The following is a 13,559-nucleotide window of genomic DNA, read 5'->3' on the forward strand; positions in this document are numbered from 1 at the left end:
GCTCTCCAAGGCTTCTCCCATGAGCTACTGCTCCAGCGATCTCAAACCACCAACGACTCGACCTCTCCCACCAACTCCACGACGACACTCAACTGCCTCCAACTCAACTGCTTTCTCGGCGTCCCAACAAGGCTTTTTATCGGGTCCGGGGCGTTCGCCCCCCCCCCTTCCCGGTGCGTGGAGGATAATCCTTGGGAGGGAGATTGGTATGTGCTTACGCCTTTTTGAGGGCCCCACCCCAACCGTCAAATCTGTTTTCTTCTTCGGGTGGCTTTCTGGGAGTGTTGTTCTTTTTTGTAGAGGAGGGTCATTCTTCTTCAAGGCAAAAGGCCGTTTTGATCTGGTTATGTTTGTGGAGATGCCGTGGTTGTAGACGTTGTGGCATTGTGGTGGAGGTGGCGTGGTTGTGGAGTTTGTTGTTGAAGCGATGTTGTTTAAAATAAAAGATAGCAAAAGAATAACGGCTAACTCAAAGATTCACAGCCCGGCACACGAACAAGACCCGTTATACATCGGTGGGGAAATCTAACCTGGAACACACACTTATCGAAATAACTGATCTCTGGGGAACCTGAATGGTGTTCTGTGAATTTCCACAACCATAACAATATATATATATATATATATATATATATATATATATATATATATATATATATATATATATATATATATATATATATATATATAAAAATACATTATATTGTTGCGGATCCGGGGTGGCAGGATTCTCACCCGGTCCGAGGCGCCACCCTCACCACTACCGTCTCCGGGGTTTATAACGCCGGCCAGCTCTCAGCACAAGCCTTGGGTCATGCGTCTTCAATCGCGATACCAACGTAATCCTTGTACCTTGCCAGTTGGGGAAATAGAACTCCTGGTTACAGACTGGTTTTGTCAGATGCCGAGCGTTTTCTGCCAGTCTGTAACCATTTTGGTTTTATATGCCAATCAAACGGATCGTTCCTCGATGCGACACGAATTAATCCATAGCGGCAACTTCATACGAATTAACCAGATTTATTGGGGAACATCGGGGATCACAACACAAGCAAAATTCACGACTGTTTTTATTAACAATCCTCAACCCGTTCTTAACTAGGGGACCACGGACTGACTACAGGTTGAGGGGGTCGCTTCCGAAATATGCCTTAAACAACGTGCAGACAAAGACAGATAGACAGACAGCATGCATGCAAGACAAGACAGAGTACTTGGTGATGTCTCATGGACGAGAGGACAGTGTTAAAAGCACGAATGACGCTCGCACAGGCGGATCTCCACGGATTCGAACTCCCAGCTCGAACGCGCCGTGTGGCAAGATTGTGGCGCCGTACTCTTCCTTCTCAAGGCGCCGCGTGCGCACGCCCTCCTCAGCGCATTCCGGGCCCGCGCAATGTTGACGATGGGCCTCAGCCGATCTCTCTCCAGGTCCAGCATACAAATCCAGGCCTGGCTTGTTCACCAGACAAGGCCCAAATCGAGGTGCCGGGCTCCGGCAAGCGGATCGGCAAACGTGTCGATCCGTTGGTGTTAGCAGGGACCGTCAGAGGCTCCGGCATCTCCTCTCCTGCCTTCCCGCCTCGAAGCCCAACTTCCCAAATCCGTCCTCTCAGTTTCTCCATGCAGGCCACTTCTCCCACTGCCCCAAAAAGGCCGACTCGACGTGCATGCAGCCTCTCTCACGTTCGCTTGCTTCAAAACACGAGCACCCTCTCAACCAACTGCAGTTTTCCAAACAGCCAACTGAAGTTGTTCACGAGGTCTTTTTTTGCTCTCTCGTTCGTTCGCCTCGACACACGAGCACGCCTTCTCTCGCCGAAAAACCGACTAACTCCTCCCCTCCACGTCACTTCCTCCCTTTGACCACACCCTCTCAGCCGACTGGGCAGGGCCTCGTCCAGGATGGGGCCTCGTCCAGGATGGGGAAGAAGAAGAGGGACCTCTCGTTCCACCACCACCGCACAACAGTAATACAGCCTCTAACATCTCCCGACACACATATAACGTCCACTTTACCAAACAACCCAACCATTCATGCATTTAATGGGGAATCTGAGCTAATCCTATAATTAGTAGTCCAATAAGGGCCATTTCCGTAACAATATATATATATATATATATATATATATATATATATATATATATATATATATATATATATATATATATATATATATATATGTGTGTGTATTGGGGGGGGGTGAGACCGGAGAGGAGACGGAAGAAGACAGAAAGACCACCGACCTGCCTGCGGTGAGAGAGTGAGAGGCCCAAAGACTCAACCTCATCATGGGAGATGCCAATGATCCTAAATGCCTTGGTTTCCACAGCGTGAAGCCGAGAAAGGTGGGAGGCAAGAGCACCAGCCCAGAGAGGAAAGCAGTACTCCATCAGGCTGTGGACAAAAGCTTTTTATGTGGTCAGGAGCTGAAGTGGGTTGAGGAATGACTTTGCATGACGGAGGATTCCCAGTCGGCGACTGGCTTTGGAGGCCAGTTTGGAAATGTGGCTTTCCCAGGAAAGATCATGGCAGATCGTGAGACCCAGAAGCTTGAAAGAAAGGACTTCTTCCAGAGGATTGTTGAGAAAGTTGATAGGGTTTTTTTCTAAACAGTCCTTTCGGAGAGACATAGTGAGAGTGTGAGATTTGTCCTGATTGAAAGACATGTTCCACGTGTTGGACCAGTTTGTGATTTTACCCAGATCTGCAGAGAGCGAAGAAGCTGCTGCTTGCCGGTCTGAGGGATGACAGATGGTACGGCAGAGGGTGGAGTCATCAGCAAAGAGATAAAGAGGATTTTCCAGAGAGTCAGATGAAATCATTGATGAAAACCAGAAAAAGAACAGGGCCCAGAACGCTGCCTTGAGGAACTCCAGCCTGGACAGGAAGAGAGGATGAAAGAACTCCATTTAGGGCCACGCTTTGACTGTGACAGGAGAGGAAGTCTGCGATCCATGAGTGGAGATGGCCTTGGATACCATAGGAAGAAAGTTTGGTGAGCAGGGCAGGGTGCTAGACTGTCAAAAGCACACGATATGTCTCGGTGTATGGCTCTGATTTCATGTCTGGCATTGAGGACCTCCATCCATTGTTGGGAGAGCAGAAGCAGCATATCCAGGGTAGAGTGACCTGGTCTGAAACCAAATTGATGATCGGAAATCAAGCCATTGGAGAAGAAGAAGGATTTGATGTCTCTGTCCACCTTCAGTAGCAGAGGTAAAAACGCTTTTTTATTCAAAGGTATTTGGCAACAGAGAAAGTGGGTCTTTGCATAATGATGCAATTTGGCCGAAAGCCCAGGATGACTCTCAATTAACACGTGTTTGGGATTGATGCTTGAAATTCAGCCTTTCACAATACTGGACTTTCAAAATGACATGAATACTAAATGAGGCCTTTTGTGCAAGCTCTGTGTATGTTTTACACTTTTTCAGTTTGGCTTGCAGGGCACGTTTGACCTGTCATTACTCAAAAGAAATCTGTTTCGAATCATCTTTTAAACATTTTCATCATTCAGACGAAAGAATGGCAACTTCAACATGGTTAGCCAAAATTGTGGTGTTCCTGAATGAAAATCGGACTCATGGAAATATTGGAAATACGACAAATATCTGTGGATGAGACCGAGTGCTATTGATTACCTCTGCCACTGAAGGTGGATGGAGGTTATATTTTTACCTCTATCTGTCTGTCTCTTTGTTTGTGAACAAAATATCTCAAAATGTTGGGGATGGATTTGGACAAAATTTTGTGGAGAGCTTGGGTATGTGACGAGGATGAAATGATTAGATTTTGGTGAAGATCCGAATTCGGATCTGGATCTGAGAATTTTAAAAGTGATTTTTCACAATTGGGAGATAGGGCCGACATATAGCAGGATATCTCAAAAAGTTGTGGACGGATGCAGACATAACTTGGTGGGCAGGTTGGGTATGTCGCAAAGACGAACTGATTAGATTTTGGTGAAGATCCGGATCCGAAAATTCTTAAAGTGATTCTTTACCATTGAGTGATGGGGCTAAAACGAAATATAGCAGGATATTAAAAAAATTTATGGATGGGTTTGATGAACATTAGTGGGTGAGTTGGTTAGGTGACAAGAACAAGCTGATTAAGTTTTAGTTCAGGTCCATCAGTGGGATACAAAACGTAAACTAATCAGCCTGGCAGAGGTATGCGCTCTTCTAAGTGTCATTCTAGTTTCATGATGCTTTCAAATTAAACTTGTTGTGTCAAATCTTCACAAACTACTCCAAACAATAAAGCAAAAAAAAAAAAAAAAAAATTCAGATAAAATGTGAATAAGTTAGATTAACAGAGAAACTCAGATCATTCTCAGTTGCATCAGTATTCAACCTCTTGCTTAATTAAGCAAGAGGAGAAAATAATGTTTGAAAGGTAACAAAATAAGTGTAATAGGTTTAACCAGAATGTAATCAGTGGCTTTACTTAAAATTTAAGCTCCCCCACCTATCTAAGGAGTTTTAAGGTGCAACTCACTTGGTTAACCAACAAGGCATACAATGAAGACCAAGGAGCTTTCCAAAGAAGTCAAACATGAAGTGGTGCGAAGCACTGTTCAGGCGAGTGTTATAAGATTTCAGTCACTCATTATCCCTTTGAGATGGTGAAATCCATGACTACGAAGTGGAAGACATATCATTCCACCCAGACTCTACCCAGATCAAGTCACCCATCCAAACTCAGCAGCCGGGCAAGCAGGAAACTGGTTTGGGATGTCACTGTGTATCTAACAATGACTGAAATATCTGCAATGCTCCATGTCTGAGATGGGGGTGAGTGTTCATCAATCAACAATATCCTGTTCCCTTCACGAAGCTGACCTCTATGGACGGGTGGTAAGAAAGAAGTCATTACTGAAAAAGGCACACCAAAAAGCTTGCATGGAGTTCGCGAACAAGCATCTTAAGCATATTGCAGGCATGTGGAGAAATGTTTTGTGGTCAGACGAGACAAAAATTGAATTTTTTGGTCTAAATTCAAAGCGTGGCCCAAGCATAATACTGCACATCACCCAGTTGACATCATCCCTACTGTCAAGCATGGTGGTGGCAGCATCATGTTATGGGGTTGCTTTTCATCAGCAGGGACTGGCAAGCTTATCAGGATAGAAGAGACAATGGACCGTGCAGAGTACTGGAGAATCCTTGACGAGAACCTGCTTGAGTCAGCCGTGAATCTGAAAATTGGTAGGAGATTCACATTTCAACAGGACGATGATCCAAAGCACGAAGCTAAAGCCACACTGGAGTGACGGAATAGGAAGATAACAAAAGTTCTTGTATGGCCCAGTCAAAGTGCTGACTTAAACCCAATTGAACATTTATGGTGAGACTTGATTGCAGTCCATCGATGATCCCCGTCAAACTTGGCAGAACTAGAGCAATTGTCACTTGAAGAATGGGCAAAGATTTCACCATCCCACTGTACAAAGCTGGTCGAGACCTATCCAAAAAGATTCAAAGCAGTCATTGCTGCAAAAGTTGCTTCCATCAAGTCCTGACTTGAGGGCCTGAATACTTTTGCATCCAGTGAATTTTGATTTGTACATGTTTTTTGCAGGTATCCCTGATATGTAACCTTCCACTATAACAGCATTTAGTTTCATCTCTTCAGTTATGAATAAAAAATGTTCATTGAGAAAAATAGGTTCCACATACAGTAATTCGTAATTCATCTAAACCTGGATTTATTGGTTGGGGGTGAATACTTTTGCAGGACTTTGTCTGCATTTAAAACATAGGGGCAATACCCCTGGGTGCTCGCCTTGTAACAGCTGGATAAGATAACTAGGGAACCACTGGAAGGCACTGATGACCCACAAAACATATAATGGAGAAGAAAGTAGATACCTATGGATTTTTTTTAATGTCATGAACAAACTTTAGGACATCACCGGTGATGAAGGTGGTGGTCAAGTTTCATTGGAATTGTGTGTGTAGTTTCTGAGAAGAAAGCAAATACTGTTGTGGGGCCAAGTTTCGGTGATGAGCATGACCGCTCGGTGGAGCAGTAGAGTCGGCTCCACCGAACACCCGGAATTTATCGGTCATCACCCCGGATAACTACGGAGCCGACGGGTCCCTTATCGGACCGAAGATCGCCAATAGGTCGACCGCGTGGGATAGGGTCGATTGCCAATTTAAATTTACCTAAATACCCACGTCGTCCAAACTACCAGGGAAATTCACCCTCGGCGGAGGTCGAGCGGAATGAGCCAGTAGCGTTCTGGAACCGTGCGTAACCAGAGCGGATGGTTACCAAGGTCCATCGGTCCAAATGCACAATTTACCCTCGCTACTTCTCAACACGTACCGTGCTAAACCAATGAAAGAAACACAAAAACGAGTTGAAACATTTAACAGGGGATTCATTTATAATGGGGCGAAGGAACACACAAAGAGCAGAGTTATCCAACTATATGAAATGCAGTCAATGTACAAGCAAAAGCACTTATCCAGTTGCTACTTAAAAACTGACACACACACACACACACACACACACACGCACACGCACACGCACACGCACACGCACACGCACACGCACACGCACACACACACACAATGGACCCCAATGGTCTTTATTGAAGGACTCCAGCTTGAGGACAGGTGAGCTAGAGACCAGAGCCTGTGCTTGGACCTGTCCACCTCGTGTGGTCTTGACGAACCGGCTCGGCGGGACTCGAACCCGCAACACGATGCCGCTCCAAGCACCAGGTACCACGCTCTCCAACCGGCCACGCACCAATCGACCAAGGCCAAGGAGATCAGAGGCGACGATGATCCAGCTCGGCGGGACTCAAACCCGCAACACGATGATGTTGATCACCACGACGACGACCACGACCCTTTTACCACAACAACGACCTCCACCACCTCGATCCTTTTACCACTACGACGAACTCCACCACCTCGATCCTTTTACCACTAAGACGACCTCCACCACCTCGATCCTTTTACCACTACGACGAACTCCACCACCTCGATCCTTTTACCACTACGACGACCTCCACCACCTCGATCCTTTTACCACTACGACGACCTCCACCACCTCGATCCTTTTACCACTACGACGACCTCCACCACCTCGATCCTTTTTCCACCCTCACTACCCAGCCTGGCGTTTCTTATATTCCTTTCTCCTCCGGGGTGAGCACATCGCCGTCTGAGGCGCTCTCAACTCTCATTGGCCGGCGTGTCGTGGGAAAACTGCCTTTTGTGGCCATCTCAACTTTCATTGGCCGGCGTGTCATGGGAAAACTGCCTTCTGTGGCCATCTCAACTCTCATTGGCCGGTGTGTCGTGGGAAAACCGCCTTCTGTGGGGTGATTGGAAAATGGACACGCCCCTGCCTTCCTGGGCGGATTCCCGGTCTGAGGTGATGGAAATCTCCACCCATGTACGTGGCCGAACGCATGGTGTCAGTGTGTGGAGTGAAGTGAAGGAGGTTTGTTGCAAACAAATCTCTGCAGCGCACACATGTAATTCCCGTTAGACAAAGGTCGGGGGCCCTAACTATAAACACACACTTACCGATATAACTGTTCTATAGGGACCTGAATGTTGAGTGCAGTAAGCTTCCAAATTCGTAACAATACCTCTCTCTTTTGGTGAGGAATCCCCTCTCGTAAACTCCCTCCGTTGACCGTCAGACGTGTGTGTGTGTGTGTGTGTGTGTGTGTGTGTGTGTGTGTGTGTGTGTTTGTTTATGTATACAGTATATATACAAGCCAAAACCCTGTCAGACGGGGCACAAAATTGGTCCTTCAGTATTAATTTTGATTATCTGTCGAATGGCGTTGGTCCCGTCTCGATCGGATGAAATTGAGAAATTGAAGTTACCCGGTGACCTTGACCCCGTGACCTTTGACCTTGAACTTGACCCCCCCCCCCCCATGTCCGTTTTCATGTTCCAAGGATCACTCATGCCAAGTTTCATCTCATTCCATCCAACGGTTCGGCTGCCTATAAAGGACGAACAAACAAACAAACACACACACATACATACAAACAAACATATTCTATTTTTTTTAGTATAGTAGATATATATGTATGTATATGCCACCCTATGAGAGACTCACCACCAACACTGTACAGAACGCGCATGGCGCGCCCTTTCATTTGAATCTGCAAGCCGATTTACAACGGCGTCTCACCTTGCTCAACCTTCGCTCACCAGAAGCTCACCGACTCGACCATCAACATCTCCTGCACACGGGAAAAATCACCCCTCGTCTCCACGCACCTCTGCATCGATGCAATTCACCACCAAACGGGCGTGCTGCCCAGGTCACTTGGACCGCATGGCGTGGGGATGGGCCAAGCACGTTAACAGCACCAACCACAGCTTGCAGGGGGTGCCCCGAACGGGCATATGGGACCGACACGACCTTTAGTTGTCTGGTCGCCAGAACACGGCCCGGGAGTTCGGTGCAAGGCTTCAGGCCATGTCACACCGGATGTGCGAATGAGGCCACTTCCGGTCCCAGGAGCCTGGCAAGGCGGGGCCGGGACCCAATGGAAGGGCATGATTCGGATGACGGCGCGTTGCTTCGGGTCGTTGCCCCACCCTTCGCCCGGGGCTTATAAAAGGCGGATCAGGAAGTCATTCTCTGTCTCTCTGCCTGTCTCTGTCTGTCTGTCTCTCTGTCTATCTCTCTGTCTATCTCTCTGTCTGTCTCTCTGTCTCTCCCTGTCTCATCTCTGCACTTCTTCGCCCCCTCTTTCGTCTCTGTGCTCCGTCCTCTCCTCACTGCACCTCGTTGTCTGTCTGTCGCTGCAACTACACTCGGGGTTGGTATGCGCCAGACGTTCTGTTGGACCAGTGCGAAGCACACGTTTCCACGATCCCCGGCAAAGTGATCAAGCAAGAGTGATGTATAAATTATATATTAATTAACCTTTCTCCACACAAGGGAGATCTTTATAGCTTTGTATTTAGCCTAAGAAGACCTCCCTTGTGTGGACAAGGGTAAGGTAAAGTACAGTACAGTAACAAGTAAGAATAAAATTAATCTTTGGGAAAATACCAGCCACAATCGCGTAAATGCGAAACACACCCCTATCCCTAACAACTCGATTAAGTTGCTCCTTCCTTTTGGGGAGGGGCTTAGCAGTTGATTGGGTAAAGCCTTTGCTGGGTTGCTCTCACTTGTTCTATGGCTGCTTACCAGAAATATCTACACGTTGCAGTAGAGTGATGACCTGTTGAGGATTTGTTCTTTGCCATGGAATCGTTCACTCATCCTGAGCACTCTGTTGCTCTGACGAAGAGCAGGCAGGAATCCACCACCACCTTCTTCTTTGAAGCATCACCAGTTGTTGTGTCCAGCACAACAAGCAACTTGCGTTGCTTGTTGACAAAGATTCCGTATGTCCTTCTCTACCCCTCGTTCTTCCCCACATCCCTTATTTGTCCGTCTCCCTTTATTTTGTCCCTCAACCCTGCTGTTGGTGTGTTTCCCCTCTCTCATTCTACTGTTTATTTTGTTGTTGCATCTCAATTCATTCTATGTTCTTGCTCTTCAACGAGCCTCAACTTTGTATATAAAAAAGAAATACTCACAGGTACCCACAAAAATTCCACGTCATGTAAAATGTAACTCTAACAATATTATGCAAAGAATAGTTCCCCCACACCCCCCCCCCTTTGTAGCCTCTCTCCCCTCCCAACTCTGCCCCATTTCTGCCCTCCCCACCCCTACTCTCGATCCTCACCATTTCTTCCCATTCTTCAAAGAAAGAGGGCATAATTAATGACATTTGAAGTTAAAATTTAATGAAGATAAATTAAGAGGTGGGAATTTGGAAGGAGTTGTGCTTGTGGTGGGGTTGTGAGTGGGATTAATGGGTATAGAAAAGACCTGAGATGGGGGGTATCAGCTGTCTTGAATGAGATATCAGAGAATGTAGAAGCTGGTTCCACGGTGGGGGAGGTGGGGGGATAGGAACGAATTTGTGGAGATGAGCAGTGATTCTAAATTTTGAGAGTTTCACCAGGAGGTGTTTGGTGGACTCTGTGTGGCATGCAGAAACCTGGGAGGGGTGGGGTGGGGGGTGGACAAAGCACAGAAAGAGCAGAGTCTCTCTGGACAAAGCATATAGACCAGAAATTGGTCGAAGACAGAGAGACCACCTCCCTGTTTGCAATGGGAAAGTGATAGGCCCATTGACTCTTCTTCATCATGGGAAACTCCAATGAGCTGAGTAAGGTGTGAGGCAGGGGTGCAAACCCAGAGGGGAGAGCAGTACTCCATCAAGCTGTGGATGAAGGCCTCGTCGGTGGATACGAGTTCAGGTGTGCCAAGGAAGGACCATGTAAGACACAGGATACTCAGTCCACGACTGGCTTTGGAGGCCAACTTATAAATGTGATTTAATCGACAATCTCGTGAGATTTGGCCATCTCGCTACATGTGACATAGGGTAGACAGACTGACAGATGTATTATTTTATAGATATTGCAAAAAGTAGGCTTTATGCCAGCAGAATGGCAATGTTTCAAATTCTTTTTTTCATTCACGTGTGTGGTTTACCACCTCTTTATCCATGTATTCAGGCACAATAGCTCAGTGTATTTAGCCTCTGACCATCTAACGAGAGATCGGATAAAGCGTGCTGTTCTGTTTTATTGATGGTCCAGGAAGAAGTTCAAGACACGACAGGGAGACACCGTGCGGTTGGTTGACCTGTTGGATGAAGGCACGACCAGAGCCATGAATAAATTGAAAGAGAAGGAGAGAGACAAGGTATGGATTATTGCCAGCCTTCTAAATTAACTGCACTTGTCACTGATGAGCACACAACATAACTCGAAGCATCAATGTTGCTATTCCCGATCATAATTTGAGAAGTGTCTGTTTGTTTGACTTCTATGTAATCCTGAACCCCTGGATGGATTGAATTGAAAACGGTTGGTGTACTCAGTGTGTACAAGTGAAGAATTTAGGCAGTGAATACAATTATAGTCCCAAGGGTTCACGATAGGTCTTTTGGCTGAGATGTTATTCTCATTGGATTGGGGGAAGGGGACCCCAATTCTCTCTGTGTAAATGTGTCTGGCATAGCACCGCTCTCGATGGAAGGGGGTATTACAAGTCACACTAAAATATGCCAATTCAGGGGAATTAATCCATCTGTATTTCAGGGGGATTAATTTTGTGTCAAAAGTCTGTCTTGCTTACCAAACAGCCAACATCCTTTTTCATTCAGCATTCATGCTCATAGCACTTCTTCTGTATCACAACACCAGTCCAGTTCTTTGAATTTTTGATTCACCAATATATTGATGTGCACGGAAAAGTTGGTAAAATATCGAAACAGTTCCTTTATAGTGGGGCAGATAACAGCAATTTTTGAGAGGAATCGTGCAAATGATGATACAAGCATCAAATTTGGCACATTTGTTCTCCACGGGATTCTTATCAAATCTGCCTGATTGGCCATTTGAAAATCCAAATTTTTCAAAATTTGGATTTTCAAATGGCCAATCGGGCAGATTTGATCAGAAAGCCCTGCAGAACAGAAATGCCAAATTTGATGCTTGTATCATAATTTGCACGATTTTTTTTTACTATCTGCTACACTATTTACGGTTTCATCGTGGTGACTGGATTGTGAAAGTGTTATTTTCCTTCTTGCCTAATCATCAAAAGTTCGACTTTGTTTGTTCTTGCTCCTTTTTTGCTCATAAAATTCAGCTAGCATTTGTTCAGTGAGTATCGCACTCCCTATGGGATTAGATACTAACAAAATATCATTACTTGCCATCGGCCTCAAAACCCCAATACTAATTCCTATAAGGTGCAGTTTTTTGATCTACTTTTTCATTGCTGCCATTTCCTTTGCAAAGGCGCTTTCTTCAGAAGAACTAGCTGCAGCACAGCGTGCCGTGGGATATGGCTGCATAAAGTATGCCGATCTATCTCACTCGCGTAACAATGACTACGTTTTCTCATTCGACAAAATGCTGGATGATCGCGGCAACACAGCTGTGTACCTGCTCTATGCATACACTCGAATTCGGTGAGTTGAAAGCGTACTTTTTTGGCTGTGTATGTCTCTTTCCTTTGAGATGTGCAACACATCCTAATTTCTCATATCCAAAAGCTTCAGTTTCTCGGCTATGATTAAAAACTGGAAATCTTGTGTTTCAGATCTATCACCCGAGTCGCCAATGCAGGTAAAGCAGATTTGCAGAAAGCTGCAGCAGAGACGGACATTTTGCTTGATCATAAGAAGGAGCTGAAGCTGGCCACAGCTATCTTACGCTTTCCAGAGGTATGAAATTAGAAATTCTAAGTGAATGCAAATTTAGCCTTGCATGCCAGTTCGGTTAAACCCGCTTATGTATTTAAAACCTTTGTAAAAGTAAAACAGTGTTTGAAATAAAACCAAAAGACATCTTTACTTTTTTTTCTTTATTTTAAACCAGCAAATACAATTCGTTGCTTTGCTGACAAGGGTGTTCGGGAGGGGGAGAGAGAGAGGAGGGAGGGGGGAGAGAGAGGAGGGAGGGGGAAAGAGAGAAAGGAGGGAGGGGGAAAGAGAGAGAGGAGGGAGGGGGAAAGAGGGAGAGAGGAGGGAGGGGGAGAGAGAGAGGAGGGAGGGGGAAAGGGGAGAGGGAGGGGGAGAGATAGGGTGGAGGGAGGGGAGAGGGAGGGTGGAGGGAGGGAGAGAGAGGGTGGAGGGAGGGGAGAGAGAGTGTGGAGGGAGGGGAGAGAGAGGGTGGAGGGAGGGGAGGGGGATAGAGAGGGTGGAGGGGGAGAGGGAGACGGAGGGGGAGGGGAGGGGGAGACGGAGGGGAGGGGGAGACGGAGGGGGAGGGGAGACGGAGGGGGAGGGGAGACGGAAGGGGAGGGGGAGACGGAGGGGGAGGGGGAGACGGAGGGGGGAGGGGGAGACAGAGGGTGGAGGGAGGGAGGGGAGAGAGAGAGGGTGGAGGGAGGGGGGAGACAGAGTAACGTGTGTCGACATGTGTCAACGATCGCATAATGTGCCTACAACTTATGGCCAGCGTATGCGGAACGTGTGAGTCATACGCTGGCATACGTTGAAAAATTTTGAGCATGTTAAAATTTGTCGACGAGCTCGGCGTACTACGACGTATGCCAGTGTGCTTCAGCGTGCTCTTAACGTATACAAAACTTACCCATAACGTATTTGACGTGTGCCAGCGTTTTAGACAAATTTTTCATACGTCGGCATACGCTGGCTAAATCGAAGGTGTGAAAGCGGCTTAACGCGAGAATAATAAAAGCAAGAATTCCAATAATCAAAGAACTTATGCATGTTACTCATAAGACAGACGCCACACACCAAGACACACACTCAGACAAAATAAACCCAATTAAAAGAAAAGGGGAACTTTTGCAGGAAGGGAGGGAGCTGAGGTTGCAGTTCTTGGTACCTGAGAGTTTCGGGGGAAGGGATGCTCCATAGTGCGGCACCTGACAAAGATTGAGTTGTTCAGCCACCACCGTACGTGTGGAGTTCGTGTCCGTGAAGGAGCTTGAGTGGAGAGCGCAGGCCGCCGA

At 46.6% G+C, this 13,559-nt stretch overlaps 1 protein-coding gene across 4 annotated transcripts in view; it reads left to right on the top strand.

Annotated features, from left to right (window-relative positions):
• RARS1 (arginyl-tRNA synthetase 1) overlaps positions 1-13,559 on the top strand; it is a 96,112-nt gene that overhangs the window by 76,351 nt on the left and 6,202 nt on the right. For all 4 annotated transcript variants that reach the window (XM_085884592.1, XM_085884593.1, XM_085884589.1 and 1 more), the window contains 3 exons: positions 10,667-10,772; positions 11,876-12,048; positions 12,180-12,303. In XM_085884592.1, the coding sequence (XP_085740718.1) occupies positions 10,667-10,772; positions 11,876-12,048; positions 12,180-12,303 (403 nt within the window). The remainder of the gene's footprint in view (positions 1-10,666; positions 10,773-11,875; positions 12,049-12,179; positions 12,304-13,559) is intronic.

This window comes from Eptatretus burgeri, chromosome 6, assembly GCF_056783735.1.
Source record: "Eptatretus burgeri isolate ZD-2024b chromosome 6, Ebu_testis_v1, whole genome shotgun sequence".
In the NCBI taxonomy this organism is placed as follows: Eukaryota; Metazoa; Chordata; class Myxini; order Myxiniformes; family Myxinidae; genus Eptatretus; species Eptatretus burgeri.